Genomic DNA, 25,151 nt, shown 5'->3' on the forward strand with positions numbered 1-25,151 from the left:
TAACGGAGGTATGAAGGCAATGATAATTTAGATATTATTATATGCAGCTACAATTAAGGACCACATAATCCATCTACACTCAAAAGACAACGTTTCAGCACCCTTAAAAAGCAACTATGGCTTTCTGAGCAAATATTTCAGCTCTATGCTTACTGACGACGGCTGTCTTGCCTTCCGAAAAACCTACGATCCAGGTAAATTATTTCCATCTCTTTTCTTCTTCTGAAAACATATGAACCTTTTGTCCAAAACTCACCAGAAACATACATACATGTTTAGAGCATCCCTATCAGTGACCCGTTAAAAGCGCTTAGCCGGAAAAACCCAATAAAATAAAGTTCTTTACCCGTTAAAAACTGTTGAAACTTAAATTTCTGATACAACCGAAGAAGGAATTATGAAGCCTACACTTTCCCTTTACAACCAACCTCGCTTAGGTAAGATGCTTTTTTTAAATAAAAGAGTGAAAGCGACCACTTATTTCAAGCTGTCTTTGGGCTTGTGATTAATTGTACACTAATCGATTTACAATTAAAGAGATTTAACTCAGTAACTGCACTGTAGTAATCCATCCCATTATAATAGTTTAGTGAATACACTTCTTGCTCTTAACTAGTACTTGCCCAGTTGTATTTTTGTCATTTATTAAAGATTTGCTATTATCAACATGCTCACCTTCCTTAAAAGAATATATTCATATATCTATAGAGATAAAAGAGTCGCCAGTCTTTACTATTCACTCAATGTTTAAGTTTTAATCAATATTAAAATTTTGTCTCTCATCCAAGAAGGTTGCAGGAAGAGCCCAACAACTAGTATAGTCCGAAAAAAATGTGTTTGACATGTTTATAAAAAAAGAAAAAAGAAAAAGGCTTAATTACAGCCTTCTTATCCGGAGCTATGTGTTATAAAAATACAAAGTAAGAAATGACTGTGTTAATTTATATGTCCTTTCAAATCCTTAGAAGCTGCAGCACAGTTCACGTTTGCTGTATTTTCTTAAAAATAAATATCACTATATGATAATTGATAAATATCTTTAGACTAATTCAAAATGCATTAAATTCATGCAACTACAAGGTACATGCCTTTGTGGCTGGATTTCCTTATACTTTACCGGCAAAAAAATTACCCAGAAATTACAATAAAAAACCAGGATATAGTGCTCAGTCAATTGGACATCCAAATTGTAACACAATTATATTATTAGCCGAGCTTTTCTTAAAGTCTAAAAAACTACGCATTTAAGGGCTGCAGACAATATGGTTAATTACGTTAGACCATAGAATAATAAAAACGCCTAGAACCTCAACAAATTCTGCGTCATAAGTATCAGCCAGTGCATCAGCTGTCAAAAAAGAAGTCCAGGATTCCATAGAGTTACCACGCAGACTTATCAAAGATTAAATTTAATATCGAGGAGCAATGTAAGTCTATGTAGAAGTAAAATATTATTCATCATCTTATTAATTTCAATTCTAGTGCTATTATTAGTATAATTTTATTATTTTTCAGGTTACCACTATCCCAGATATTTTGGTAAGAGATATAAATCAAAAGTCCAGACCAAAACCAGTTTAATGTATGCTTAACATAATTTTTAGTTTTCGGGGGGAAAGGGGTTCAGTTCCAAACTAAATGAAATAAATATGCTGTCATTGCTATTTTTTTTTTTTTTTTTTTTTTTTTTTGCAGTTGTACAAATAAAAATAGGCCCAGCGGATAGTAGCAGAAATAGGTAGGAAAACCAAAAACAGCCTTACGCACCTTACGGGCACTACATTATTAGATACATTAAATATAGGAAATATTTAATGAAGAAGGCTGAGAGCAAAGACAACCGAAGAAAAACCAGCTTTGTCGATAAGTTAAGGTGGCATGCAATGCTAAGCGATTTTGCGTAATTGATAGTAAGTCGCGTAATTGTCAACTAGATATGGCAAAAATTAAATCCTGCAAAATGACCCAATCATTGTGTAATGGCACAAACAATAAATTTAATGTCTTACAATATATTACATTACTGATTATAATAGAAAATTTCTAATTAAAGAGAAAATACAAGAAAACTTGGGAGGGAGTTGAGAATGTTAATTACAGGGAAGTGAAAAGAGGGATATATATATATATAAGGAGAGGGATTTTAATGGCTGGGAGGCATAAAAATACATCGCAAGACTGGCATAAAATATAATCACCAGATAAATTCAAGAGCATCCACAAATATCGAATCATCGTCATCTTCAGTTTCGTTTTTATCGAGCTGCTGTTTGAGTTGACTCGAAAATTTATTGTCTTGTGATATTATGATTGTCACAGTTTCATTAAATGATACAGATTTGGACCTTTTATTTATTTTGGTCATATTGTTATCATTATAGTGTATCGTTTTAGAATTTTCGGCAGTGTTTCTGTCAACGAGGGTATCTTGTGGAGTATGTGTGCGAGTATGGTGGGTCTCCTCACCAAGCCAACTTCTTTGAGTTTTGTATGAAATAGAAGATCTAGTCCTTGTGTAGGGATACTGTACTGGTCGCTTTGTTGTCTTGGTTGCAAGTAAAGAATTGGTGTTTACTTTTTCTAATGAATCCGTATTTAAATAAAGTGATAACAGGTGATATACAGACTTGTCGATTTCAATATCTTTATTTGTCTTTCGCGCAGACTTAGTATCATGAAAATGAGGGTAAACAAAAGATTGTTGTGGCCGTGATTCGATATTCATTGTGGACATAATAAGTGGTTTAAGTGGAGAAGAAAGAAAGAAAAAGCAAAAGTTATTAACAATGTATTTATAAAATAAATCAGAGGGGGGGGGCATCCATTTTAAGCCCAATTTGGGTCATCTTTATTCTTAAAGTGGAAACACATATCTTCCCCCCGCTTACAAAAGGATAAATTATGGCCCCAGTTTTTGACCAACCGGCAACACACCCGTCTTCTCCATTTAAAAAAAAAAAAAAAAGAGAGGGAAAAACATAGAAGTTTAATTATACATTTTGTTTGTAATCACAACAAGGAATGGTTGGGGCTTCATGTTGGGGTTCCATAGTTGTTTGTTTGTTGTTGGAAAAAAAGCTTACATACAATCCCTGAACAATGTGAACATTATAACGAACATTGATGGGGAAAAAAGTTACAGATGAATAAAGAATGCTTACAAAAATCCTGTTCCCTTATCTTTCAGAGGATTATCAATCAAACTGCAATCAAGCATCAATGTGTTTCACCAATGGTAACAACATCGATTGACACAAAATGGACACCTTAAGTTATTTAATCGGAGATCTTCTATTATTACATATGAAGTCTTTGGGACGATTGATGAATAATGTAATGCATTCACATTTGATAAATTGGCAGGAAATAAAGGCGTCTGTATTTTCCACCGGGTTGCAACACTTTTGGGAAGCATAAACGTTTTCTGACCTTAAATAGACGTAATCTTTGTCATCATGTGATTGAATTTGTCTCAATTCATTTCGGAGTCTCGGCGCTGTTATTATCTACTCAAGCTCGATCAGAACAAGAAGATTAGGAATGCTCAGTAAGTATAAAAGAACCCCCTTCTTACTTGAGCTTATAAGAATTTATTATCACATAATATTGACGTAACATACCAAGTAACCATTTTAGGAACATTACTAACATCATTTGTAATACTGATCGCTTTGATTTTTTTCCACGTACATTTAGTACCTGGGCCATATTGTTGACAGTTGTAGCGCCGAGCCCAAACCTGATTCAATGAAGCCGAGCAGGGTCCTTGCTACGCCCTAGTCCGTACGCATTTGCGTGAACTATATTTAAGCTTGGCATGCCGAATTAACAAGTTACATGGTAGAGACTAATTTATTATCTACTGACCTGGGCTGTTAGAGTAAAAATTTACATACCTATTTCAATTTAACAACTCGCAGACCATAATGCTGTCATTGTATCTGATAGTAATCTGCTTTGCCAACGGATCCGGTGCATAACCAGCAGTGCTGTTGTTAAGGTCATTTGATTGTCCTCGTTACCCAAATCCAAATACATGATTATGCTTGCTGGTAGACATGATGACAATAAAATATAGAGGAAGCAGAGATGTCAGAGGTGTTAAAAACGTTTGAGATGGTGATGTTGTTGTTGGTATAGGTCGAGACGATGGAGTTTCGCAATCGATGTAATAATGTAGGAATAACGAATATTATTAATATACGATTTATTAGTAATCGTTCCGTTCCAATCAATGATTTGTGTTTATCTTATAAACCGTAATGTAACAAAGGGTCAGAAAACTTAAAAAGTAGGGGATTGCTTAGTGAGTTTGAAACATCGCTTTTAAAATTAAAATGACCCGAACGGCCCGAAGTTTTGAGAAACATCACAAGTAGGTCAATGATCGCAACGGGAGAATAGTTTAACACTAAAAAATCAGGGAAAAACTAAAAAAGCCACCACGGCGTTTCATTTCAGCCAAAATTTATCGAATTTTTTTTTCCATGGCTAATCCAATTACACATTGTCTTGATCGTCTTAACTTGGGAGATAACACTAAAGTCAAACAAAGAGCAGAGGAATTTCTTGGACAACTTTCGAATATTCCAAACAAAATATTTGATAAAGGACCTTATCTCAAAGCCGTTATTTGCATTCAGCTTGCTTATGAAAGGTAAGAACTAAAATCGTGTGAACATAGAAACGTAACCACTCACATCTTAAGTTTTTATAGTTTAAAAAATTATGATTGGGACGCTAAAATTGCCTCTCAACTTGCAGGCTGTGCTCTCTCCGCGTACGAACAAGCTCTCAGTATAACACGAAAACAATTAAACCTACAAACCAAAGTCACGCTAGACATGCTGGCTGTAGCTCTAGGTTCAACCACCATGTTGAGCCAAGCTAACATCTTATGGGAAGCCTTTTTAACTAAATACCTGGGCAAGTTAAGTGGAGCGAAGAAAGTCAATGCACAAGCCGAAATTGAACAATCGTGTTGGAAAGGAGCCATCATGTATACATGTGCAAAAGCCTTTGGTGTGAGTATGACGAGGTTACAAAGAGTACTTAAAAGCTAAACCAGTTATTGTAGAAAAATTTGGATAAGGATAAACTCCACTCACTCTGTGGTTGTAGTACAGCAGAATTGAACAAAAGCATAAAAGTTGTTAAAGCAACCTGTGATGATACGATAGTAGGATTGAAAAATCAGTCAACATCAGTTGCACGTGGATCGAGAAGAGGAAAAGGATCGATCAAGGAGATCGAAGAGAAGAATAACGAAGAGGAGACGGAAGAAAAGGGGAAGCCAGGGGATAAAAAGAAAGTGTCACAAAGTAAAAAAAGAAAGGCAGTAGCAGAAGAGCCTATCAAGGCAAGAATAAAGCCTGTCTCGGGAATTGTTTCCATGATAAACCACCAAGATTACCTTAAAACCAAAAGATATGGAGAATATAAAAAATGGAAGGCTGATCTGATTCGTGACATAAAAACAACAAAGATCTAATCTCCTTACATTCATATTAAAATAAGAATAATTAAAAGTGATGCTTTGCTAACTTCTCTCCATAACGGTAAATACAACGGTACTACTACTATATCAAACCAATCCTAAGCGAAATAATAGCCATCAGGCAAAATAACGGCAGTACATTCCTCCCTTTATTTCAGTCCTTTTAAACCAGACTTGGATAGAATATTTTCCCCTTTCTCTTTCTTTCTTTTTTTTTTTGATGTCCATAACTCATACAACCACTGTAAGTGCACACGCAGCACATGCATTATCAGAAATAAATAGGGAATCATCTACATCATTTTCATCTTCCGCCGATAGAACAACTGCTGTGGAAGATCAGTATTCAATACGGCTCGAAACTTATCCACCAAGCTATAAAGAATCAATCAAAAATCACAACGCACTTTTGATTAATGGACAGGAAGAATCGAACAAAAACATTGAGACAATGTCAAAACAAAAAAGAAGATGGCTTGTATTTAGAAGGACTGCATATATTATCATTATGAATGCTGCAATACCGATCGCCTTATATTACTTACTCAAGCCTCATTTACCCGCTGTTTGGGCTTTAGTGTTATCAAGTGCACCAACTATTATTTCAGTCATTGTCCAAGCAATATTTATGAAACGAATCGACTCATTAGGAATCGGTGTTATATTTGGTTAGTTAAGCAAGCGATATTTTTTTGTAATAAACCTAATAATACATATTTAGGGTTTATACTATCTGTTGTTTTAGCAGTATTAAACGGTGACCCAAAAATGCTTTTAATGCGAGAATCATTTGTGTAAGATTAGTTGGCACACACCAATAAGCCTGTTTTTTTAATTCTTAATGTAGGACTGCTGGAGTTGGATTTGCATGTGCCGTAACACTTTTACCGCTACGTTTTAAGTCATTTGTATTAAAGCCAGTATTATACTACCTTGCAAGAGACCTGATACCTTTAGAACCGATTTATTTCTTTGACAACACCAAGCCACCACAACCACGCATGGAGTTTTATTGGCAATATTCTAAATTTTGCAGATTTCATTTTAGACTTTTGACAGCAATCGATGTTGTAATTTTAGAGTTGGAATTCGGATTGAAACTATTTTATATATTGAATTTTGATATAGATACCGTCGTTATTCTTAGCAACTCTACCTTATCAGCTATAGGAATTGTTGTATCACTATCAACCATTGGATATATACTTCAAATTAGGAAGAGGCTAAGAAAAGATGAACCCCAAATGTTAATCGACGCTCAGGCCGATACCAACGGAGTGTGAATTTAACATTTGTTTTGTCGATCCTTTTATTTTAAAACTTGCTTATGTGTGGGTTTCATCTGTTTAATTTTCCCTTTCTTTTAACTCTTGCTTTTTTTTTAAAAATGTATAATATAAAGAAAAGAACTTGGAAACTTCTCATCGGTCTCCTTTCCATATCAATTTTGATTTATTTGTTGCAATCATCGCCATTTTCAATTAAGGAAACCATCAAAGCATATAATCCGCACGGGGTTGTACAAGATATTACACAAACAGCGGCTGTAGGAGATGAAAAGAAAGCTTTTGTTACGTTTCTTTGCGACGATATTATGGTAAATCTAAATAAATAACGTGTCTTTCCGTCCTGTTTATCATTATTTTCATTTAACAAAGGGCGAAGCAACTGAAGTTTTGGTTTATTCTCTAAAGAATACAAATACCAGTCATGACATTGTTGTTTTGGTACTTGAAGACGTTACACATAGTGTTAGAAGTAGATTGGAATATCTCGGCGCAAACGTTATTGATGTAGAGCATGTAATAGATATAGCTAAGACATTTATTTTCATTACAATCTGACAACATTTTTTTTTTAGATAAAGTACCCATGGGACTCAAGTTCTGCAAGAAGAAAGGGGTTTAATAAAGCTTGTCGTTACTCCAAACTTAATTTATGGAGTCTAACGCAATATAAAAAGGTAACTTGCATAAATTATTGCGCCACAATTTAACATATCTGTTACAATTTTTAGGTGGTGTTTTTAGATGCGGATACAATGGTTGTTAATGTAAGTACGTGCACACTAGAAAAATAATTGAAAAGTTGGATGCCAACAGTTTCATGTAGCCCATCGATGAATTGTTTGATTATCCAGAGTTTACAGCCGTTGTAGACATCGGCGGTGTATTAAATACAGGTGTATTTGTTGCCGAGCCCAGCATGAAAACTTATCTAGATATCATGGATACCTATGAAAGTTCTCCAAGTTACAATAAGGGCGATCAAGGATTTCTTAACTATTATTTTAATCAGTCCGTACATCATTTACCTGGAAACTACAATCTGATGGTTAAATTCACGGTAATTCAAATATGTATTGGTATATATATTATGTAGTCATCGTAATAATGTTTCCCTTCAGCATTTTTCGACATTAGCATCAAGTTTTATAACACGAAACACCGTGAAAGTCTTACATTTTACGAGCGAAACAAAGCCTTGGAATTTTTATTTCTTACACCATAAAGAATGGAGAGAAAACTATGATGGATACCTGTTTGGGCTCTGGACACGCGCATTAAGACAGATGCGACATCAATTAACTACCGGTAAATATTTCGTTAAAGTGTATTTTTGCTTTTCAATGATTAAACTAAAAAATTTCAAGGCGGCTTATGGAAAAATGACTACGGCCAAGAGAATACCATTTGGAAGAATAAAGGACGTGTACAGGAAATATGTGATCGTACGCTTCCACGGACATATGGACGCTACTATCCAAAAACCTCCCAGTTTACTGTCATTTTAAATCTTCGTAACTCTGACATCAGTATCAAATATCTTGAAAAGCTGTTACGTATGTATACTTCGTCCAAAAAGGTAGCACGAATACTTATTGATGGTAACGTGATTAAGGCCGAAGATGGGAAAAGAATAACTTTGAATACTGCGTATTTTCGCAGTCTTCACTTGAGTAAATCTGTTAATATCGTTGCTTCTAAAAAATTCAAGTCGATAAACAACAGATTCAACCCAATGAGAGGCATCACCACTCACGCAGTTTTTCTTGTAGACGGAAATGTAAGTCTTGGCCCAACACGAGAAACAAAGTTAATAAACTTTTTTAAATTTACTTAGGTCCTGACTTCTGTTGAAGATCTCGAGTTTGGATACGAAATCTGGAAAAAGAATCAAGATGCTATAGTTGGGTTTGAATCCAACTCACACACTCGTTTAGGAAAAAGCCAAGAGATAGTTTCCGATCAAAGTTTACGTTACAGCATGATTTCATCCAAATCAATGTTCATAAAGTCCGATTTTTTGTATGCTTATACATGCTTGATACCAGAAGAAATCCATCATTATATTGACAACAATCCAATTTGCCTTGATATTGGAATTAACATGCTTGTCAGTGGTATGACAGGAACAAGCCCTATATTAGTCAAAGCCTCAAATTTTGTAATGTTCCAAAAAGCAGATACCCACACCAAGCAGCTTTTAAATTGTTTAAATGATCTCAGCAAGCTTTTTGGCGGCGAAAATCCCTTGATTTTTACTAATGAACTCGTAAAAAAAATATCTAGTAATGATATAATTACTCCCGTAGCATGGGATACATGGGAAGAAAATGTAGAGTTGAGTAAGAAATCCGTTTCTAAATAATTATTTATAATAAAATGGCTAGTATATATCAACTAATTTCAGGTTGTACAGAATGTGTTATTGTCATGATGGCATCACCACCACAGAGAGCTAGAGGGAAAAGAAAACCCGAGAAGACCGAGATTCAGTCATGAATCGATCATCATTGCATATAGTAGTACAATATGGTCATAAGATTTTCGCTTTCAATACCTCATAGCCACAATTTGATAAGGGTAAGGGTTCCAGAACACGAGTCCACATGATGTCCCCAAGCAGGCGCAGGCCCATACTACAATTTTTTTTGTGTCCGACCTTCAATTGATCTTACAAATATCATAATGAGGAAAATAACTAGACAACAGATGACTTTAAATAGAAAAACGTGTCGAAAAATGATCTCTAGGCAACACAATGGTAAATATAGATGATCACAAGTCTGTGCACGCACAGGGTGCGTCGGGAGCTTTCAATGCCGATTTGTATAACCCCACCTTTACAGATGATTAAGTGGATCTACACTCTTAAGAACATACTTATCGTATGTTTCTTCAGTTTCTTGGCTTGTGTTCCGCAACATTTGTGGTTATGCGTGGAACAAATAAATCAGTAAAATATCATCGTGCTTAATGCACACAGAGATTTTCGTAGTAGCGTGATCAATTGACAAGTGAAAGTCAAAAAATTAAAGCTAGGTTGGACTTATTTGACACAATTCTGTGTCGTATCTTGTACAGTGCTATTTATACCAAGGTATCGTATATGGTTTTATATAATAAATAAAAATAGAAGGATAAGAAGGAAAGAGTTTAGACAACCCTAAGAAACAAGGAAACTTGTAATTAAAAATAAGAAGCATATTGCCTATTTTTTTTTTTAATTTTTTTTTTTTTTTTTTTATTATTAGGGATTTTTTTGTGCAGTAGAGTCGTAAATGATGTCTTGGATAACAATACGAGCTCTTTCCTTAAAGTTCAACGCTATCTTTGAAGGATCTATCGTGGCTAAGTTTAATGCATACACTTCTTCTACGAGGTTAGGCATTGCGCATAGACGGAATTGGAGTGAATATGAAGGTTTAACAACATTAGTTATCTCCAAGCTGATATTACTACGAAAAAAAAAATACGACATTAGAGTAATACAAATTAGATGAGCTCAGTCATAATTACATGTTTCTCCATTCGTGATGTGACCATGATGTATGGTACCAGCAAATGGATCCGTGAACTGCTTCATCTACTTGATTGACTTTCCATAGCAGCCTACGCTTATCACTACCTGTTGCCATTATATAACTTTCATGTCTTTGAATAATGTCATTTGCTACATCGCACACGGTGCGTAAGCAAATAACCTTCAATTCGCGTGATAGAAATGCCTCGAACTCTGATACATTTTGCAGAATAACTGTTGTCTGTGGGAGACAGACGGAGATCGAACCTAATTGATTAAAGCCAAAATGTAACGAAGGACTATATTTAAAAAAGAAAAAGAAGATTAGGTGTAAAATTTAAGCATGAAAAGTGTATACAATTACCCCTTGAGTATACTAATACCCAGACTAAGTGCAATTTCACTATTACCCGGATAGGCGTCATATGTAAGTTTTGAGTAACTAGGCTTAGACAACAAAGGATCGTGAAACTTAAAATGGACCGAGATAGTCAGACCACCATTTCCACTAAATGGGCTTGTCATAGAATGAACAACATGCCTAATTCGGTCGAATTGTACCCAGAATTTTGTGAGGGACATGATTGGCAACAATATGGGAATTTCCTTTGGGAGAACACGGGTCAGTTGACTGTGTGATGTTAATGCTACTCGTGCACGGTGAAAAGGGATATTCGAGGTATTTGTATTGGGCACCGGAACAGAATTGTTTGTGCCGACTGTATTACCAAGATTATTGTTCACATTACCATTGTTATTAGTTATATTATTATTAGCTGGGTTGTTATTATTTGCACTTGTAGGTGCGTTGTTTGCCGTGTGATTGATATTGCTGGACTCATTTAACAATAGCAATTGTTGTATTTTATGATTAGATGATAATATCTTGGCACGGTCTTTCCATAGGTTAAATTTGTGATGCTGTAACAGCAATAGTCGTAGTGAAGCATCGATATTACGACTGATGATTTCTTGTGTTGACCCACCGTTTGAGCATTTGGAATTACTAGATGATAAAGATTTCGAAACGGACAAATCAATTTGCCCATCAATATTGATAACAATTTCATCATCTAAAAAGCGCACATTACTGTTTAATGCCTGTGCTTCCGCTAGAACCTATATATGGTTAAAATGAAAATTATTAAGGAGTTGGGAGCCAAAGAATTAATTTACATGCCTTGGAATATAATTCGGCATCAAATACAGTTGATTGAGCTTCTGCAAGTTGATTTTGTATATCACTATGTGCAGTTCTTGTATTGGATCTGCAAGAAGTGCTATCATCTACAAATCCACTTTAGCATACATTCTCCCTTTTTTTTTCTTTTCTTAATTTACCTTGATTATTTCCTGCATCTGTAGAAATTCCTAAGATGCCTTCTGAAAATGCATCCTGCCCTAAACCTAATTTACCAGTATGACTCTGACTGACGCGCACACCTACTTTACGTGCCGTACTATGGGGTAGAGCCATTTGTAATTTATTCGAATTATCTCCTGAACGTTTTAATTCACCAACAGATGCCTCATTAAAGTCAGATCCAACTAAGTAAAACTATGTCAATCATTGCGTTCTCTAAAAAATGTTATCCCTACCTTCTGTAAACCCATACTGCACAGAAATTGAAGACCCTCCCGGTTGCGGGTTTGCCTGCATCATCCAGTTATTTCGTCTAATATCCAATGCTTCATCCCAGAATACCTCTTCCTTTTCCACAATCTTTTTTAAGGAAAATGCACTCCTTTTTAAAAAATCTGACGCTTGTTTTTGTTTCTGATAAAAATGTCAATGCTTAATCAGGGCGCGACTACCTCTTTCTATGAGCTCACCTGTCTTTTCAAACCTAAATTCAATTGCAATGATTCTAGCTGTGCTTTTGGTGTTGGTTTAGGTTTCGTAACATATGTTGCTGCAAGCGATCCAGGTGGGACGACGAAATCCTTAGCAGCTGTTGAATGTCGATTTCCTGCCGTCAGCACATTAATAACGTCTAAGGCAACGTCAATTTCACTCTTAGCATGTCTAATGCAAGGAAAAAATTACATTAAAACTTGAACAATCATAATATTTGACTTGCTTACGATAATTTATTAATGACAGATTCCCGAAGTTTGCCAATGTCATAACCAGCAGGTGGTAATTGGACGGATTGTGGTGCATCTTGCTCTTCATCAGAATCTGTCTCAACTAAGGTTGGCTCCTGACTGTTCAAAGATTGTGATAGAGACTTTTCCGTGATGTCTTTCCATTCTCCCCTTTCAAACCAGATGCGATCGACTGATTGCATTAGTTTTTCTGGCAATGTAGTCTCACTAGTAAGGCAACAGAAGAGGTTAATTTATGTTTTCGATTGTTTGCGCGTTTTACTACGTTTTAAGTATCTCTTGTCCTTCATTCGTTATGTCAACGACATTATTGTCAATTGAAGGTTCTAGAGACAATTTTAATTTCTTTCTTATTGGTTCACTCATATTATTCAACCGAAACAAATTAAATCAAAACACGAAAAAAGGAAAAAGAAAATAAAATAAGCTTAAAAAAAGGTCACACGCATTCTAGGAGTGTGATTTATTATTGTTTCACACATTGTGGACATTGGTAAGAATTTGCAGATTTACTATACAAGCCATGAAGCTGACACTTCTTAAAACAACGTTCGCAAAATTCTTCTGGGTTTTTTGTTAATGCTCTATTACAAATGGGACATTCTATTCTACAAGCTGTACATTTCCATTTATTATCTAATTCTTTGCCACATTCACCGCATACGGCTTTTGTTTGTTGATTGGAGTCTTCTTCGTCGCTGGATAGAGAGGATTCTTCAGATGTAATAGCTGACATTGTCGAAAGTAAATTACAGGCGTGCTTCATCCTGGGCTTGTATCTGAGACAACACAATCTAGGGACGAACGACTCTTTTATATTTTTAAGCATGAAATCGAAATTTCAGTATAGATTATTCCACATGTTTCTAGTTCTTTTTTTGTCTATTGAAACATTACCAATAGATGAAATAGCACAGACAATGGGAAATAAAAAACCCCTTTTCGAAATCGCATACCGAGGGGTCATAGCAAATAAACAACAAGAAAATGTATGTATAAAAGGATACCCCTCACTAGAATTTTTTTATTTTTAATAGCTTTTCTAAATAATATGGACAACAACACAGGAATTAAGCATTCAGACACGGATATTACCCTAGTAGAACCACCAAAGATACATAATATTATGCACAGCTCATCTGATACTAACCTTTCGGCGGCAACACGTCAAGCTAGTTCAATGTCAAATATTGATCTTGGGATGCATACAATTCCCCCTCGTATAATAACAAAAGATGCATCCTATTCATTTATTTGGATAGATGATCATTATAAAAATCTTTCAAAGCTAGAAACTATATCTCATGATAGAAACAAAATATCCAACAAAGTGTCGAAAAGAGGATTCTGCAATCTATTTACAATCATTTTTATCATATCAATCATACTCTTTTTATTTTTATACCCATTTATTACTTTTTACATCTTGCCTATTTACAACAATAATAAATAAAATAACACATTACCATATTTGCCTGATCTTTTTTTTTTTTTTTTTTTTTTTTTTTTTTTCTTTCGGAACATCTAATCCGGGCTGTGTACCTTACGAAAACACGTAAACTTGTATCACATAAAAAAACAAAACTTTGTCCTACTCATTCGGCTAACTTGACCCTTTATGTATCACTTATTTAAGTATAAAAACCATCACTTTTTGTAATTTTTTTTCTGTACCCTCTTTTTTTTCATATACATAAAATTTCTTTTACATAACTCATCATGGATTATGATTCAGATTCAAGCGATTTCCATTTCCCAAGTGATACTGGATTAGCTAAACTCTCTTCACCTTTATCATTTAAAGTGCCAGAAAGCCATGATTGGGCTTTAGATGAGTTTATGCAAACATTATCATCCAAACCATGTATGGAATCAGACAATTTAACAAGTTTCAAACAGTATATTCCTGTGCAGCAAGGAGATGATGACTTTAATTATGGACCACCAAAATTATCCTTAGTAACCTATGAAGAGAAGGACTTTTTAACACAAATATCTCAGCATTTTGTTGATTTGGAACGCAGAGAATTACATGAAATTTTAAAAGGCGGTTTCTCCCTTGTACAAAATGATATACAGGCAAATGCAGGTGCCAGTCCATTCCCTTCTGCCCATCCTGATATTAGTTGGTTCGACGAAGCCTTGGATTACGGCCATAATCAACATAATTCGATTAGTACCTTGGAAAATGTAGACTTCCAGCGATCAAAGAGCTTTAGTCCATTTGAATCCCATCAGGGTCGATCAACAAGCACTATTACTTACCCACTAGAAGAAGAGGAGGAGGAAGACGAATCGATAATTGAAGTACAACACCAGCCAATGGAAATTCATAAGCCCTTGCCAGCGTTACCTTCGTTACCAAACTTATCAACCAGTACTACTGACACAACAAACAAAAAGAAGACTAAGGGGCTTAAACATAAACTTAAATCAAAATTAATCAAGACATTTACGCCTACAACAAATAATAACAAAAAGTCATTCTTGCAGAATACAAAGAAATTCATTACAAAAATATTCCCTACAAAAACCTCTACTAAAGATCAGTAACTAACTCGAAAAAAGCTTTCCGATGGTTTGCAAAAAATCGTCTGGAATGAACTTTGAAAAAGCAAATTGTATATAGCACACACACACACAAAAAAAAAAAAAAAAATTCTCCTTCTTTTTATATTATTTATTTATTAACACACTCCTCTTTACTCGAGATACCCAATTATTCCCCCAACCTCCCTATTTAAACTGTAAACACGTTTCCATATTTATCAATCGATTTGATAAAACCAAAGAAAGATTTATATCTTTTTTGTTACAATAAAATTTCACTTAGAAAAAAAAAATAATAATTAAAGGGCACTTTAGCTATATAAATGTGTGTGATACTAAATAAAGTTAGATTTGTATTTGTAAACAACAATTATTATTTTCAAAACGGCAGGCGTCGGCGCTGTGAAGATGAAGCTGAGGGAGGATCATCAGGGGATGCATCTCTCTTTGCACCTCTTCCTCTTCCTCTTACTTGTCCTCTTCCTCTTCCTCTTACTTGTCCTCTTCCTCTTCCTGTAGTAACCGGAGTGTTTGTTTCTTCGTAGTCATCGTCCGAACTAGCCAAAGGAGATGGCTCATCGTTGTTGTTGTTATTGTTGTCATTATTGGTGTCACCTTGCTGTGATAGTATGGGTGATACTGCATCGTTCATAATTGGCGCTGATGACGGATTGTTAGCCGATGCACTATTCTGACTTTGTTTAAGTTCTGATGCTTTTCGCTTGATGTAATCCAGTGTCAAGTCGTCGATATCTGGTGGTATATTTACAAAGTTTCCCGGTGCTTGGCTAATAATTTTATTAACGGCCCGGTTGATTGAAGTTGAATCATTCTTTTCGATGCATGACGTGACAGCTAGTTCGATCTCTGTTTCTTGCAAGACAAACATGTCTGTTTTTATTAATTCTTTAACCAAGTCCTCGATTCTGACAGAATCCAACCTTTCTGGTACTGCCAGGGTTAAATCATTCAACATTTCGGTTTGTAAGACTGGTTTTCTTCTTACTACTTTTGCTTTTTGAAATTTTAACATGTCATCTGCATTCGCTACCCGTTCATTAAACTTTCTCCCAAATTGTAAAGGGTTAAATGTTTCATAACCTCCTGTATAATCAACTCTAATTCTTATTAATGGCTTCGGCATGTCCATAGAAGGCTGAATTCCCGAATCCTCTTGTTGTTGCTCTTCCCACTCGTTTTTAGCCCTTTCAATAAGGGCTTCAATAATACCTTCTATGTAGACTTCGGTGCTTTCTCTATCATTTGGTCTTAATGAATCGACTTGGGCAAGCACAACCGATGTAAACTGAAACGGTCTAACAGTTTTCAATCGGATCTTGTCCAATTGATAAGTTCCGCCTTCAATTGTTAAAATACCGACGTGTTTAGGTTTTGCTTCGCCCTCAGACAAACTTGTAGCAACCGAAGATCCCGGTTGTGTGATGCAAAAGTTCTCATATTGCTCTGGATAAATACGACATTCGTGTTCATGTCCCCAGAATACCAAATCAAGGAATCCGTCTAAAAATTCTGCAGGAATATGGGATGTCGCCCCATGAGCCGCCCGATTTTGGTGAAGCACGAACATATTGAAGCAATTCTTCCAGCTATCAAAAGTACCATCATCTTCAGGTCGTGTAAAAGTAACTTTACCAGAACGCCATTGCCGGTGCAATCTCTCTTCTCGGATATTACCCAATCCATACAACGCGAGTTTCGATATTCCCTTTTCAAGTAAAATTGGATTTATCGTTACATCAGAAATACTTGTACCATGTCCAAAATAGTTGACCATTCCTGCTGCTGATAAAACATTTAATGGATTACACATCTCCATTCCAGACGCATCATCATGATTGCCATGAATCGAAAAGATCGGTATCTTAATATTCAAGTTTCCATCGAGGTAATTAGCTTTGGAAAAGTCTCCAAAGTTAAGTGACTGATCGCTTGCGATCCTGAGCTTGATATCTCCATCGCCAAAGCAGTGTTGTCTGATGAGCATCATCGTTTGATAAAGACTCGTTTGGGAAGGCTGAGCTTCATGGAATAGATCCCCACCTAGCAAAATAAAATCTACTTTTTGAATTACTGCGATTCTTAAAATCTCTTCAAACGCAGCAAAAGAATCTTGGCCACGAATCTGGTCTTTTTCCATATAACCTATGTGGTTGTCGGTCGCAATTAATATCTTGAACGCATTATCTTCAGCTCCTTGAGACGACATTTCGGTTTTGAAAACAACAACAAAAAAAAAAGTGTCTTCGCGCTGCGGATAAAATGTCGCGTATTATTGCCCTAAATTGTTACCGCGAAAAAAAAAAAAAAAAAAAAAAAAAAAAGTCTTAAGAAAATCGACACATATGCTCATACTCTCAAAGAGCAAACTGAACACCACATAGACACCATCTACCCGATACTATCTGTTCTACCATACATGTCTTCTCATCATAAGAATGTGACCTGTAAAGTGACCATTTTTTATTTCTTTTTATGAACAGGCAACCCCGCCCATTTCTTTTACTTCTTTTCCATTTTCCACATCATATCTATTTTTTGTTATGTTTAGGAGCTCAAGAGTAGTATGGCCATTGGTATCCCGATCGACCAAGAGCCTGGGTAAAACCTTTGTTTCTCAAAAATCAAGTGTATATAGAATACAGCCCATACCGATACTTCGATCATTCACAACCTTGGGTAATTTGACAGATATTCCCTCAACTACCCAACCAGCACCTACCCATGAAGATGAATGGAATACTTACAGCGACCGAATCAGTAAATCTAAAGAAATACCCGTAGAAGAACAGACCTTTATCGATATCGCTTCACATACTCAGGCTGATAACACTTTAAGTGGACCCGAAAAAGTACAACGGTTACAACATATTCTCCGTGATATTCATCAGCATTTGGAAGGGCAACCAGAATTAAAAAACGCATTTCAAAGAGCTTGTAACATGTTGATGTACGTGTATATCGACCAAGGCAATGTCAAATCAGCAAAACTAGTGTTCGAAGGACTTGCAAGCTCTGAGTGTAAAATCAATCTTGTTTCTATCCGGACAATGATTCATGGATTCCAAAAGCATGGTACAAAGACCGATTTACACAAATTTATTCAATCACTCGAAGCAAGAGAATTATTCCCCAGAAAATCAAGTCTTTATGTTGCCCTCATATATGCCTTTAAACATTTTAATGATATTCGTGGATGTCAGTTCTATTTTGCAGAAATGAGTAAACATGGCCTACCAATGGACGAACTAAGTATAAAAGTAATGATGGAAGTATACAGAAAAGCGAAAAAACCAGAAAGTGTATTGGATTTGTACAACACTATGAAGGAGAAGAACATGGAAATCACAGCACGTATCTACAGCATTGTTTTGTCAGCACTTTCGCATGACAAAAATTTCCATTCTGAAATGGTCAAAATCTTTGACGAGTTCAAATCGACAAATATCAAAATGACTCCGGAAATTTACATATCTATGAAGTGGGATCCACTGAAAGCTTTGCAAGATATGAAGGATAAGAACATGACACCAGAAATTAGAGATTACAATGAATTTTTGCATTACTATGTTAGAAAGAACAAGTTTAAGCAGGCTCTGGAAATGTATAAGTTGATGAAGGAAGACAAAAATGTTGAAATGGATGCGTATAGTTATGGGATCGTTATGGACGTGCTTGTCAAGGATCTCGAGCAGTCTCCGGAGTCTGTATTTGATTTATACAGAGAAATGAAGCAGCATTGTGTTAAACCAGACCCTGCTGTTTACACTTCTCTTTTATCGGCATGTAACAGAGCTCAAGATTTAGAACGTGCCATGGCCCTTTTAGAAGAAATGGAGTCGTTCAATGTTAAACCAAATGCATATACGTTCAACTCAATTCTTAGCATATTATCTACAATGGATAAGACTTCAAGTATAGATCTGGACAGAGCAAGTTTGATCTGGGAAAAAATGACTTCCTTAGGTATTCATCCCGATACACGTACTTACAACACTTACCTATCAATTATATCCAAGCTGGTCAAACCGATAGAAGAAGATAGCGAAGAGCATGTTGTAGATTCAACACTATGGGGAGAAGAAGAAAGCGAACAACATGTGCCTAGAACTGTGAGGGAAATGTTGAGAATGTATAGATACATGAGAAGAAATCATCATCACACAATTCAACCGGATTTTGCTACCTACACTATTGTAATTAACTCGCTATCTGCTGCTGGGCAATTAAGATCAGCTCTCCAAGTATATTCTGATGCAAAGATGAGTCGTGTAACATTGCCTGTTACTGCATATAACGAGCTTATGCGGGCTTTACAACGTGGGGGTAAAATATCTGAAGCTATGAATATTTGGTACGATATGAAAATTATAGGCGTACTTCCGGATACTACAACATATGAAATTGTATTGGAGGCTTGCGAACAACTGGATCTTGTCGACACCTTGACGAGCATACGTAATCAGAGAAAACAGGATTTTGCGAGATTATTAGAGTTAGACACAAAAAAAGAGAACCGCATGAAAAAACGTTATCAATAAATATACTGTCCTTTGAAACGGCCGGATTAAAACAGCATAGGGATAACTTAAAGTTGCATAGTATGTATGTATGCCCAAACTTTAGGACTTCCAATGTTAATTTTCAAAGATGTACAAGCTTTAAACAGTAACGGTTGATATTTGACTATCCTTGCTGACTTGTTATTCCAAATATTTCAATTTTCTTTTATGGTAAAACTGAATGCTTCGGCTTATTTTAATTGTGATATGAACGCTCGCATAGTCAATTTCTGATTAACTAAAACAATCACAACTGCGCACTCAGCAGTAAAAACCCGCTACCAGACGCATGATTATGCGACATGTGTTAAAATACGCAACCATCGACTTCTATTTTACTTTATTTTTAGAATAAAAAAAATCACCGCTTTAGCTGAATCACCCAAAAAATTTGAATAATAACATTCTCATTTAAACCCTACTTCCTTTACAACATAATGTATTTCTTGATCGCACAACAGTAAAAACGTCCAGCAGTGTCAACAATCACATATTTAAAAGTTACGCAATAACGTGTGTAAGTTCGAGTGAAAGGACTTTGTTTTTACTACTGCAGGTTATGGGTTTTTAATACGGGTCGCGGGTTTCTATTGAGTGCATTACTGCCTTAATGTAAAGGATCCTTGGAACTAGCTAACGAAGAACTTGACGTAAAAAATAGTCGAACTAATTGAATGTTCATTCTATACTTAAAAACAGGGCACGTTCTTTGAGATTTAGACGACACAACTAAAAACTTGGGCCGTTTGGTAACAGAGTATCATTCAACATCCGATTGTTTGTGGTGTTTTTTTGGCAAACGGAAATCGTGACTATCAAGTGGCTTGTGTGCAGCCTTTTTTAAAAAATAATGAAAGGGCAGAAAAAAATGTTATTAACATACTTTTTTATTCCTAAACAAGTTTTCAATATGGCTCAAAACTTAGATTTACAACAGGTAAAATTTAAAAATGAAGAGTAGAACTATTCCATTAAGCTTCGAGTACTAAAATTATATATCAGGTCAAGAAAGCTATTTCTGCTTTGTACAAGTATAACACTACCAAGTCCGATAACGACATGCTTGACAGCGATGAGGATAACTACGTCTACGTCCAAATTTCCACCCACAAAATTATGAACAAGGCCTCTTTGAAAAAGTCAAAGATGTAAGATTTACTTGATAAAAAAAAGTTTAGATCTTGAGACTAATTGTTATGAAATAGCGCCCTCAAACATTCCCCTTACCCTGACAACTACGAAATTTGTTTGATCACAAAGGAATCCGAGAAAGTTATGGAAGACAAGATTAAGTCAATCACACCCATTAAGAAGGTTAGTCCATTTGCTTTTATAAGTTTATAATAAGTCTAATGCTTTATATAATATTTTGTCACTAGGCTGTTAGTGTTGCCACCTTAAAGTCCACATATAAGAACTATGAAGCTAGAAGAAAGCTTTGCGATTCATATGACCTTTTCCTCGTTGACGACAGAGTTGCTCACCTTATGCCCAAGCTTCTTGGAAAGTCTTTCTTTGCAAAGAACAAGTAAGTTGTGGATGACAGTGTATAAATGGAAAAAAAGTACTTATCGTTGGATTTTTTTTTCCAAAAATAGGGCACCAATTGCTATCAAAACAACCAACTTAAAAAAATCAATTGAAGCTACCTTAGAAGCTACCTTCGTAAAGTTGAACAATGGTGTTAACACGTAAGTTGTGATGTGAAGATAGATATATACAGATCTCTAATAAGTTTGTTTAGCCTCATCACTGTTGGTAACTTTGGTATGCCTCAAGAACAAATTTTAGACAATTGCGAAGCCGCTATTCCTGCGCTTGTCAAGATTGTTGCACACGAATGGAAGCAAGTAAATTTGATTAGTTTGAAGTCACAAAAATCCCCATCTCTCCCTGTATATACTGCTTTACCCGTCGCCGAAGATGTTAAGGAGAAAAAGGCTAAAAAGGTCACTAAGGAGGTTGTTGCACCCGTTAAGGAAGCTGCACCCGTAGAAAAGAAAGCCGCCCCTGCTAAGAAGGCTGCTGCTCCCAAGACTGCCACTCCTAAGAAGGTTGTCCCCAAGAAGGCTGCTGCTCCCAAAAAGACTGCTGTCGCCAAGGAGGAAGTTGTCGAAGCTGCCGCCAAAAAGGTTGCCCCCGCTAAAAAGGCCGCCCCCGCTAAGAAGGCCGCCCCCGTAAAGGAAGCTGCTCCCGTCAAGGAAGCCGCTCCTGCCAAAAAAGCTGCCCCTGCCAAAAAAGCTGCTGCTCCTGCTAAGAAGGTTGCCGTTGCACCCGCTAAGAAGACAGAAACCAAAAAAGTAACCAAAAAGGTCGTCAAGAGCAAAAAATAGGTGCAAAACATTCCATCCTTTATATAATTTTTAAATAGTAAATAATAAAAACATCAAATCAGCAAAAAAGATTATAAAACATTGTAAAACTATAATTGCCATTACAATTCCTTCTTAGATCTGTGCTTATCATTAGAAGGAAACCATGGAATGAAGCGGCTGACAGACTGTCGGTATTTTAGATAATCTGGATATTTTTCGGAAGAAATTTTCTAAGCAGAAAAATTATGTCAGTTTTTAAAAATAATCTCACGGGAGTTGTATTACCTCGGTCAGCCATGTACTTCCTTGGAATAAGCCTGTTAATATAAGCGGCCCTGCGATTGTCCAATTTATAAAGGTACCAACGTCATTTGTTTTTGAAACCTCTTGAACTGCAGACACAGAAAAGAGATAGATCACCCACCACATGGACATCTCAGCAAAAAAATTGGCATGTCGGCTATACTGAAATAGCCCAGAGTGCCAAAGAAATCCATGTTTATAATCCCCTTTCAATTGAGATACCTTTAAGTGACTTAATAAGGCATACTTTTCTGTCTGGAATACATATTGTTGCTCGTCTGCAATCGTTTCAATCAATAGGAATGTCAAATGAGATATGATGGCAATATAATCCAATGTATTTAACGTGGTAGTGCGAACTCCTGTTGCCGAATTTAAAGAATTAGTGATATATAATGGTGTGACCATAAGAAGCAAAAGGTAATCCTGAAATGGTGCAATAAAAACGATGTTCAAAAGAGCCATCAATGGTGCACCGAGCTTCTCACGAAGATATGGATATCTGTAATCTTGACCAGACCAGTAATAGCCGCCCTTTCTAGCGAAGTTATACGTAAGACGAGTTCCCCAAATTGAAATTAGAATAGCTGCCGCTAGGAGTCTGGGATGGAACGAATTGTTCAAAACGTAGTCATGAATAGTAAAGTGCCATGCATATATGGCAGGAAGAATGGACCAGGCTTTGTCTAAAGCACAAAAAACATGTTAATATTTGCGCGTTATTATCTTGTATTGATATGTTTACCAACTTGGCTGTAATTTTTTGTTATTTCAGACATTACATAATGAATTACAATAAGACCTGTCGTGAAATATAACGCAGATACCAAAGGATCCGTATTTTTATAAAATACGATTAACTGAGTGGGATTTTGAACGAGTGAAAGAATAGAAGAAGTAATATTCTTGTTAGAAAGCAAGCTATCAAATGCCTTGCATACTATTTCCCAAGTATATTCCCAGGTAGCACTTATAGGGAAGTTTGAGTCAGCACGATTGTGTATATTTATCATAATTTATAGTATAAATGTTTAAAAGACCCACAGAAAAAAAGGTTTCTCTGATTTCTTTTAAATACGATCGTGACTGCCCAGAAATCGATCGATCGCACAAGCGATTTTACCAAAAAGGCAGTGCCACGCAATACTTCTTTTACTGTAAGTGTCGTCATTACCATCAGATTTTTTAAAAATTACGTAAAGGGTAACAGTAATATACAATACATACTCCAGACTTTCAGAAAAGAGTTAAATCAGATCATACTCCAAATTTTATATATCAAACAAAAGTGAATGACAGCGTGCTTATGAAGGATGCAAGAACTGTTAGGAATTTGACATACTCTTTGAGGCTGTTTAGTAAAGTTAAATATGAGATCCCTACAATGTAGAAGTCAGCTACGGATTTGATTTTTCAAACAATTAGGTAAAGTATCATCTTAGTTTTTTAATGGAAACATTTCTGAGTAGAAATGCATAAGATGCATAAGTTTAATCACTTGTGTGACATAGTAACATGCCACTTTCGACCGCCGTTTTATTCAATGTAGAAAGCTGAATTTTCACAATTGAGACGAGCGTTAACGTAAAAATACGGTTGACTGTGCTACTCAAGCCACGTCCTTAAATATCTTGATAACTCGTTCATGCATAAAAAAACTCAAAAAATTAAAACCACCCAATTCTAACATAGTACTTTCGATAATTTTTTATTTTAACATTTTCATGCGGATAACTTCTACAGTTTCAAAGGAAACAAAAAAGCAAACCGCAAAAAACACTCTTGAATTTGTTTAATAGAAAGTGGTAGGACGCTTGGCGACGAAGAGAGCACGGTGCTTCTTCTCGACGTTGGCAAGACGATGAGGCAAGGGGAAAGAGAGCTTGGGGGTCAAGAGTTGCTTGATGTAAGCACGACGAACATCGGCATCCTTGACTTCAGCAACACGAATGATTTGAACAGATCTGAAACGAGCACGATGACGGGCAGCCATGTCTTGGTCTAAAATATATATTATGAGTTACATATCCCAAATTGCAAACATTTTTTAAATACATACAACAGTGTTCAACGGCTTCGCAACGAGTCATTTCACGGTATTCCTTGTACATGTTGTGGGTACCGGAACGAGAATCGTAACGGATCCAGACACCGAAGTTCTTAACTTGCTCAGGACGCTTCTCGGAGATCTTAAAAAATCAAAAAAAAAGTTAGAGCAATGTCAATAATAACAATAATAGACTACGTACGACGTTGACAGCAACGATCTCACCGGCGGCCTTCTTGACCTTACGGAGCTTCTTCAAGAAGTACCAGAAACGGGACTTAGCGACAACAACGTTGGGAGCGAAAATACGCATACGGAAGAGCTTAGGGGCAACTTCTTGAGCGGAAGGGAGCTTACGTCCAACCACCTGATATTCGGTGAACTGATTTGGTAGAAATTAAATTAGACATTATATTTGGAATTGAAATTGGTTAAATGAATTTGGTCAATCTGGGGGAGTTGGAAGTCGTTTGCTTCGACATGTTGTAATTCCACAAATTAAATTTCAAAAAGCATGTGGTGCGTTTGTCGTTTTTGCTAAATACTGTATATTCATTCATAATGCACTTCCATGAGTCGTAAAATGGCGAGATATGATGGATGGATGGATGGATGGATGAATTATATGGTGTTGTTTTTATAACCTGGGCTAAAAGGAAAAAAATGCTGTACATCCATCTACTGCTTCGGTATATTTGATATGTTTCCCCAGATTGATTCATTTCTAGTATATTTTGAAATGCTATACTTACTCTAGCCATGTGCCTTGAAGGAAAGAAAGGAGGATCACAGTATGCACCTTCCACCTCCCTTTGATAGCGATAGCTCCCCCGATGAAAAATAGAGCGGCACATGAAATTTGAACGGGGTTATTGATTAACCGCTCACCTGTCCGGTATATGTCCGGTTCTAGTATCATTCATAACGGTTCCAACTTCATTTTA

The 25,151-nt window shown here is 36.0% G+C and overlaps 11 protein-coding genes across 11 annotated transcripts; 6 read left to right on the forward strand and 5 right to left on the reverse strand.

The window, feature by feature from the left end:
* Nucleotides 1–2,194: 2,194 nt before the first annotated feature.
* EV154DRAFT_476249 (uncharacterized protein) lies at nt 2,195–2,734 on the reverse strand (the record flags this gene model as incomplete). The annotated part of the gene is made up of 1 exon (XM_051598019.1): nt 2,195–2,734. The coding sequence occupies one exon, from the start codon at nt 2,732–2,734 to the stop codon at nt 2,195–2,197; it is 540 nt and encodes a 179-aa protein (XP_051463015.1).
* Nucleotides 2,735–4,487: 1,753 nt separating this feature from the next.
* On the forward strand, nt 4,488–5,063 carry EV154DRAFT_411116 (uncharacterized protein; the record flags this gene model as incomplete). Its single annotated transcript, XM_051595443.1, has 2 exons — nt 4,488–4,657; nt 4,718–5,063. 2 exons carry the CDS (start codon nt 4,488–4,490, stop codon nt 5,061–5,063), a joined length of 516 nt encoding a protein of 171 aa, XP_051463016.1.
* A 542-nt stretch (nt 5,064–5,605) lies between these two features.
* EV154DRAFT_211854 (uncharacterized protein) lies at nt 5,606–7,157 on the forward strand. Its single transcript, XM_051594382.1, has 3 exons — nt 5,606–6,165; nt 6,219–6,291; nt 6,345–7,157. Exons 1-3 carry the CDS (start codon nt 5,718–5,720, stop codon nt 6,778–6,780), a joined length of 957 nt encoding a protein of 318 aa, XP_051463017.1. The 5' UTR covers nt 5,606–5,717; the 3' UTR covers nt 6,781–7,157.
* Nucleotides 7,158–7,612: 455 nt separating this feature from the next.
* Nucleotides 7,613–8,620, forward strand: EV154DRAFT_411308 (nucleotide-diphospho-sugar transferase; the record flags this gene model as incomplete). The annotated part of the gene is made up of 3 exons (XM_051595454.1): nt 7,613–7,843; nt 7,905–8,091; nt 8,151–8,620. Coding segments are annotated over 3 exons (888 nt in total), but the record flags the coding sequence as incomplete, so codon positions are not given.
* Nucleotides 8,621–9,994: 1,374 nt separating this feature from the next.
* Nucleotides 9,995–12,811, reverse strand: EV154DRAFT_491592 (subunit 17 of mediator complex-domain-containing protein). Its single transcript, XM_051599570.1, has 9 exons — nt 12,678–12,811; nt 12,389–12,619; nt 12,137–12,329; nt 11,903–12,080; nt 11,645–11,851; nt 11,484–11,590; nt 10,668–11,422; nt 10,300–10,602; nt 9,995–10,238 (listed from the first exon to the last, which is right to left on the reverse strand). The coding sequence occupies exons 1-9, from the start codon at nt 12,776–12,778 to the stop codon at nt 10,031–10,033; spliced, it is 2,283 nt and encodes a 760-aa protein (XP_051463019.1). The 5' UTR covers nt 12,779–12,811; the 3' UTR covers nt 9,995–10,030.
* Nucleotides 12,812–13,982: 1,171 nt separating this feature from the next.
* On the forward strand, nt 13,983–15,215 carry EV154DRAFT_211928 (uncharacterized protein). The gene has a single exon (XM_051594383.1). It carries the CDS (start codon nt 14,132–14,134, stop codon nt 14,963–14,965), a length of 834 nt encoding a protein of 277 aa, XP_051463020.1. The 5' UTR covers nt 13,983–14,131; the 3' UTR covers nt 14,966–15,215.
* Nucleotides 15,216–15,341: 126 nt separating this feature from the next.
* EV154DRAFT_547258 (Metallo-dependent phosphatase-like protein) lies at nt 15,342–17,189 on the reverse strand (the record flags this gene model as incomplete). Its single annotated transcript, XM_051604744.1, has 1 exon — nt 15,342–17,189. The coding sequence occupies one exon, from the start codon at nt 17,187–17,189 to the stop codon at nt 15,342–15,344; it is 1,848 nt and encodes a 615-aa protein (XP_051463021.1).
* Nucleotides 17,190–17,328: 139 nt separating this feature from the next.
* EV154DRAFT_212010 (uncharacterized protein) lies at nt 17,329–19,913 on the forward strand. The gene has a single exon (XM_051594384.1). It carries the CDS (start codon nt 17,524–17,526, stop codon nt 19,519–19,521), a length of 1,998 nt encoding a protein of 665 aa, XP_051463022.1. The 5' UTR covers nt 17,329–17,523; the 3' UTR covers nt 19,522–19,913.
* A 628-nt stretch (nt 19,914–20,541) lies between these two features.
* Nucleotides 20,542–21,608, forward strand: EV154DRAFT_390294 (50S ribosomal protein L1; the record flags this gene model as incomplete). The annotated part of the gene is made up of 5 exons (XM_051595105.1): nt 20,542–20,690; nt 20,748–20,856; nt 20,922–21,070; nt 21,141–21,233; nt 21,287–21,608. Coding segments are annotated over 5 exons (822 nt in total), but the record flags the coding sequence as incomplete, so codon positions are not given.
* Nucleotides 21,609–22,124: 516 nt separating this feature from the next.
* On the reverse strand, nt 22,125–23,173 carry EV154DRAFT_411187 (uncharacterized protein; the record flags this gene model as incomplete). The annotated part of the gene is made up of 2 exons (XM_051595448.1): nt 22,125–22,846; nt 22,906–23,173. The coding sequence occupies 2 exons, from the start codon at nt 23,171–23,173 to the stop codon at nt 22,125–22,127; spliced, it is 990 nt and encodes a 329-aa protein (XP_051463024.1).
* Nucleotides 23,174–23,852: 679 nt separating this feature from the next.
* Nucleotides 23,853–25,084, reverse strand: EV154DRAFT_491608 (60S ribosomal protein L18ae). Its single transcript, XM_051599571.1, has 4 exons — nt 24,960–25,084; nt 24,410–24,589; nt 24,220–24,349; nt 23,853–24,161 (listed from the first exon to the last, which is right to left on the reverse strand). The coding sequence occupies exons 1-4, from the start codon at nt 25,059–25,061 to the stop codon at nt 23,953–23,955; spliced, it is 621 nt and encodes a 206-aa protein (XP_051463025.1). The 5' UTR covers nt 25,062–25,084; the 3' UTR covers nt 23,853–23,952.
* Nucleotides 25,085–25,151: the final 67 nt, after the last annotated feature.

Source organism: Mucor mucedo, assembly GCF_025094135.1.
Source record: "Mucor mucedo strain NRRL 3635 chromosome Unknown EV154scaffold_4, whole genome shotgun sequence".
Classification (NCBI taxonomy): domain Eukaryota; kingdom Fungi; phylum Mucoromycota; class Mucoromycetes; order Mucorales; family Mucoraceae; genus Mucor; species Mucor mucedo.

Bases quoted from the DNA above. Each gene is read 5' to 3' on its own strand.
- EV154DRAFT_211854 (XM_051594382.1), top strand. From the start codon at position 5,718: ATGTCCATAACTCATACAACCACTGTAAGTGCACACGCAGCACATGCA. The intron at 6,166-6,218 runs GTTAGTTAAGCA...ATACATATTTAG, and splicing joins AGGAATCGGTGTTATATTTG to GGTTTATACTATCTGTTGTT. The intron at 6,292-6,344 runs GTAAGATTAGTT...TTCTTAATGTAG, and splicing joins TTAATGCGAGAATCATTTGT to GACTGCTGGAGTTGGATTTG.
- EV154DRAFT_491592 (XM_051599570.1), bottom strand. From the start codon at position 12,778: ATGAGTGAACCAATAAGAAAGAAATTAAAATTGTCTCTAGAACCTTCA. The intron at 11,852-11,902 runs GTAGGGATAACA...AGTTTTACTTAG, and splicing joins GCAGTATGGGTTTACAGAAG to TTGGATCTGACTTTAATGAG. The intron at 10,603-10,667 runs GTAATTGTATAC...TTTTAAATATAG, and splicing joins GGTATTAGTATACTCAAGGG to TCCTTCGTTACATTTTGGCT.
- EV154DRAFT_211928 (XM_051594383.1), top strand. From the start codon at position 14,132: ATGGATTATGATTCAGATTCAAGCGATTTCCATTTCCCAAGTGATACT.
- EV154DRAFT_491608 (XM_051599571.1), bottom strand. From the start codon at position 25,061: ATGTGCCGCTCTATTTTTCATCGGGGGAGCTATCGCTATCAAAGGGAG. The intron at 24,350-24,409 runs GTACGTAGTCTA...TGATTTTTTAAG, and splicing joins AGATCGTTGCTGTCAACGTC to ATCTCCGAGAAGCGTCCTGA. The intron at 24,162-24,219 runs GTATGTATTTAA...TATATATTTTAG, and splicing joins CGAAGCCGTTGAACACTGTT to ACCAAGACATGGCTGCCCGT.
- EV154DRAFT_212010 (XM_051594384.1), top strand. From the start codon at position 17,524: ATGTTTAGGAGCTCAAGAGTAGTATGGCCATTGGTATCCCGATCGACC.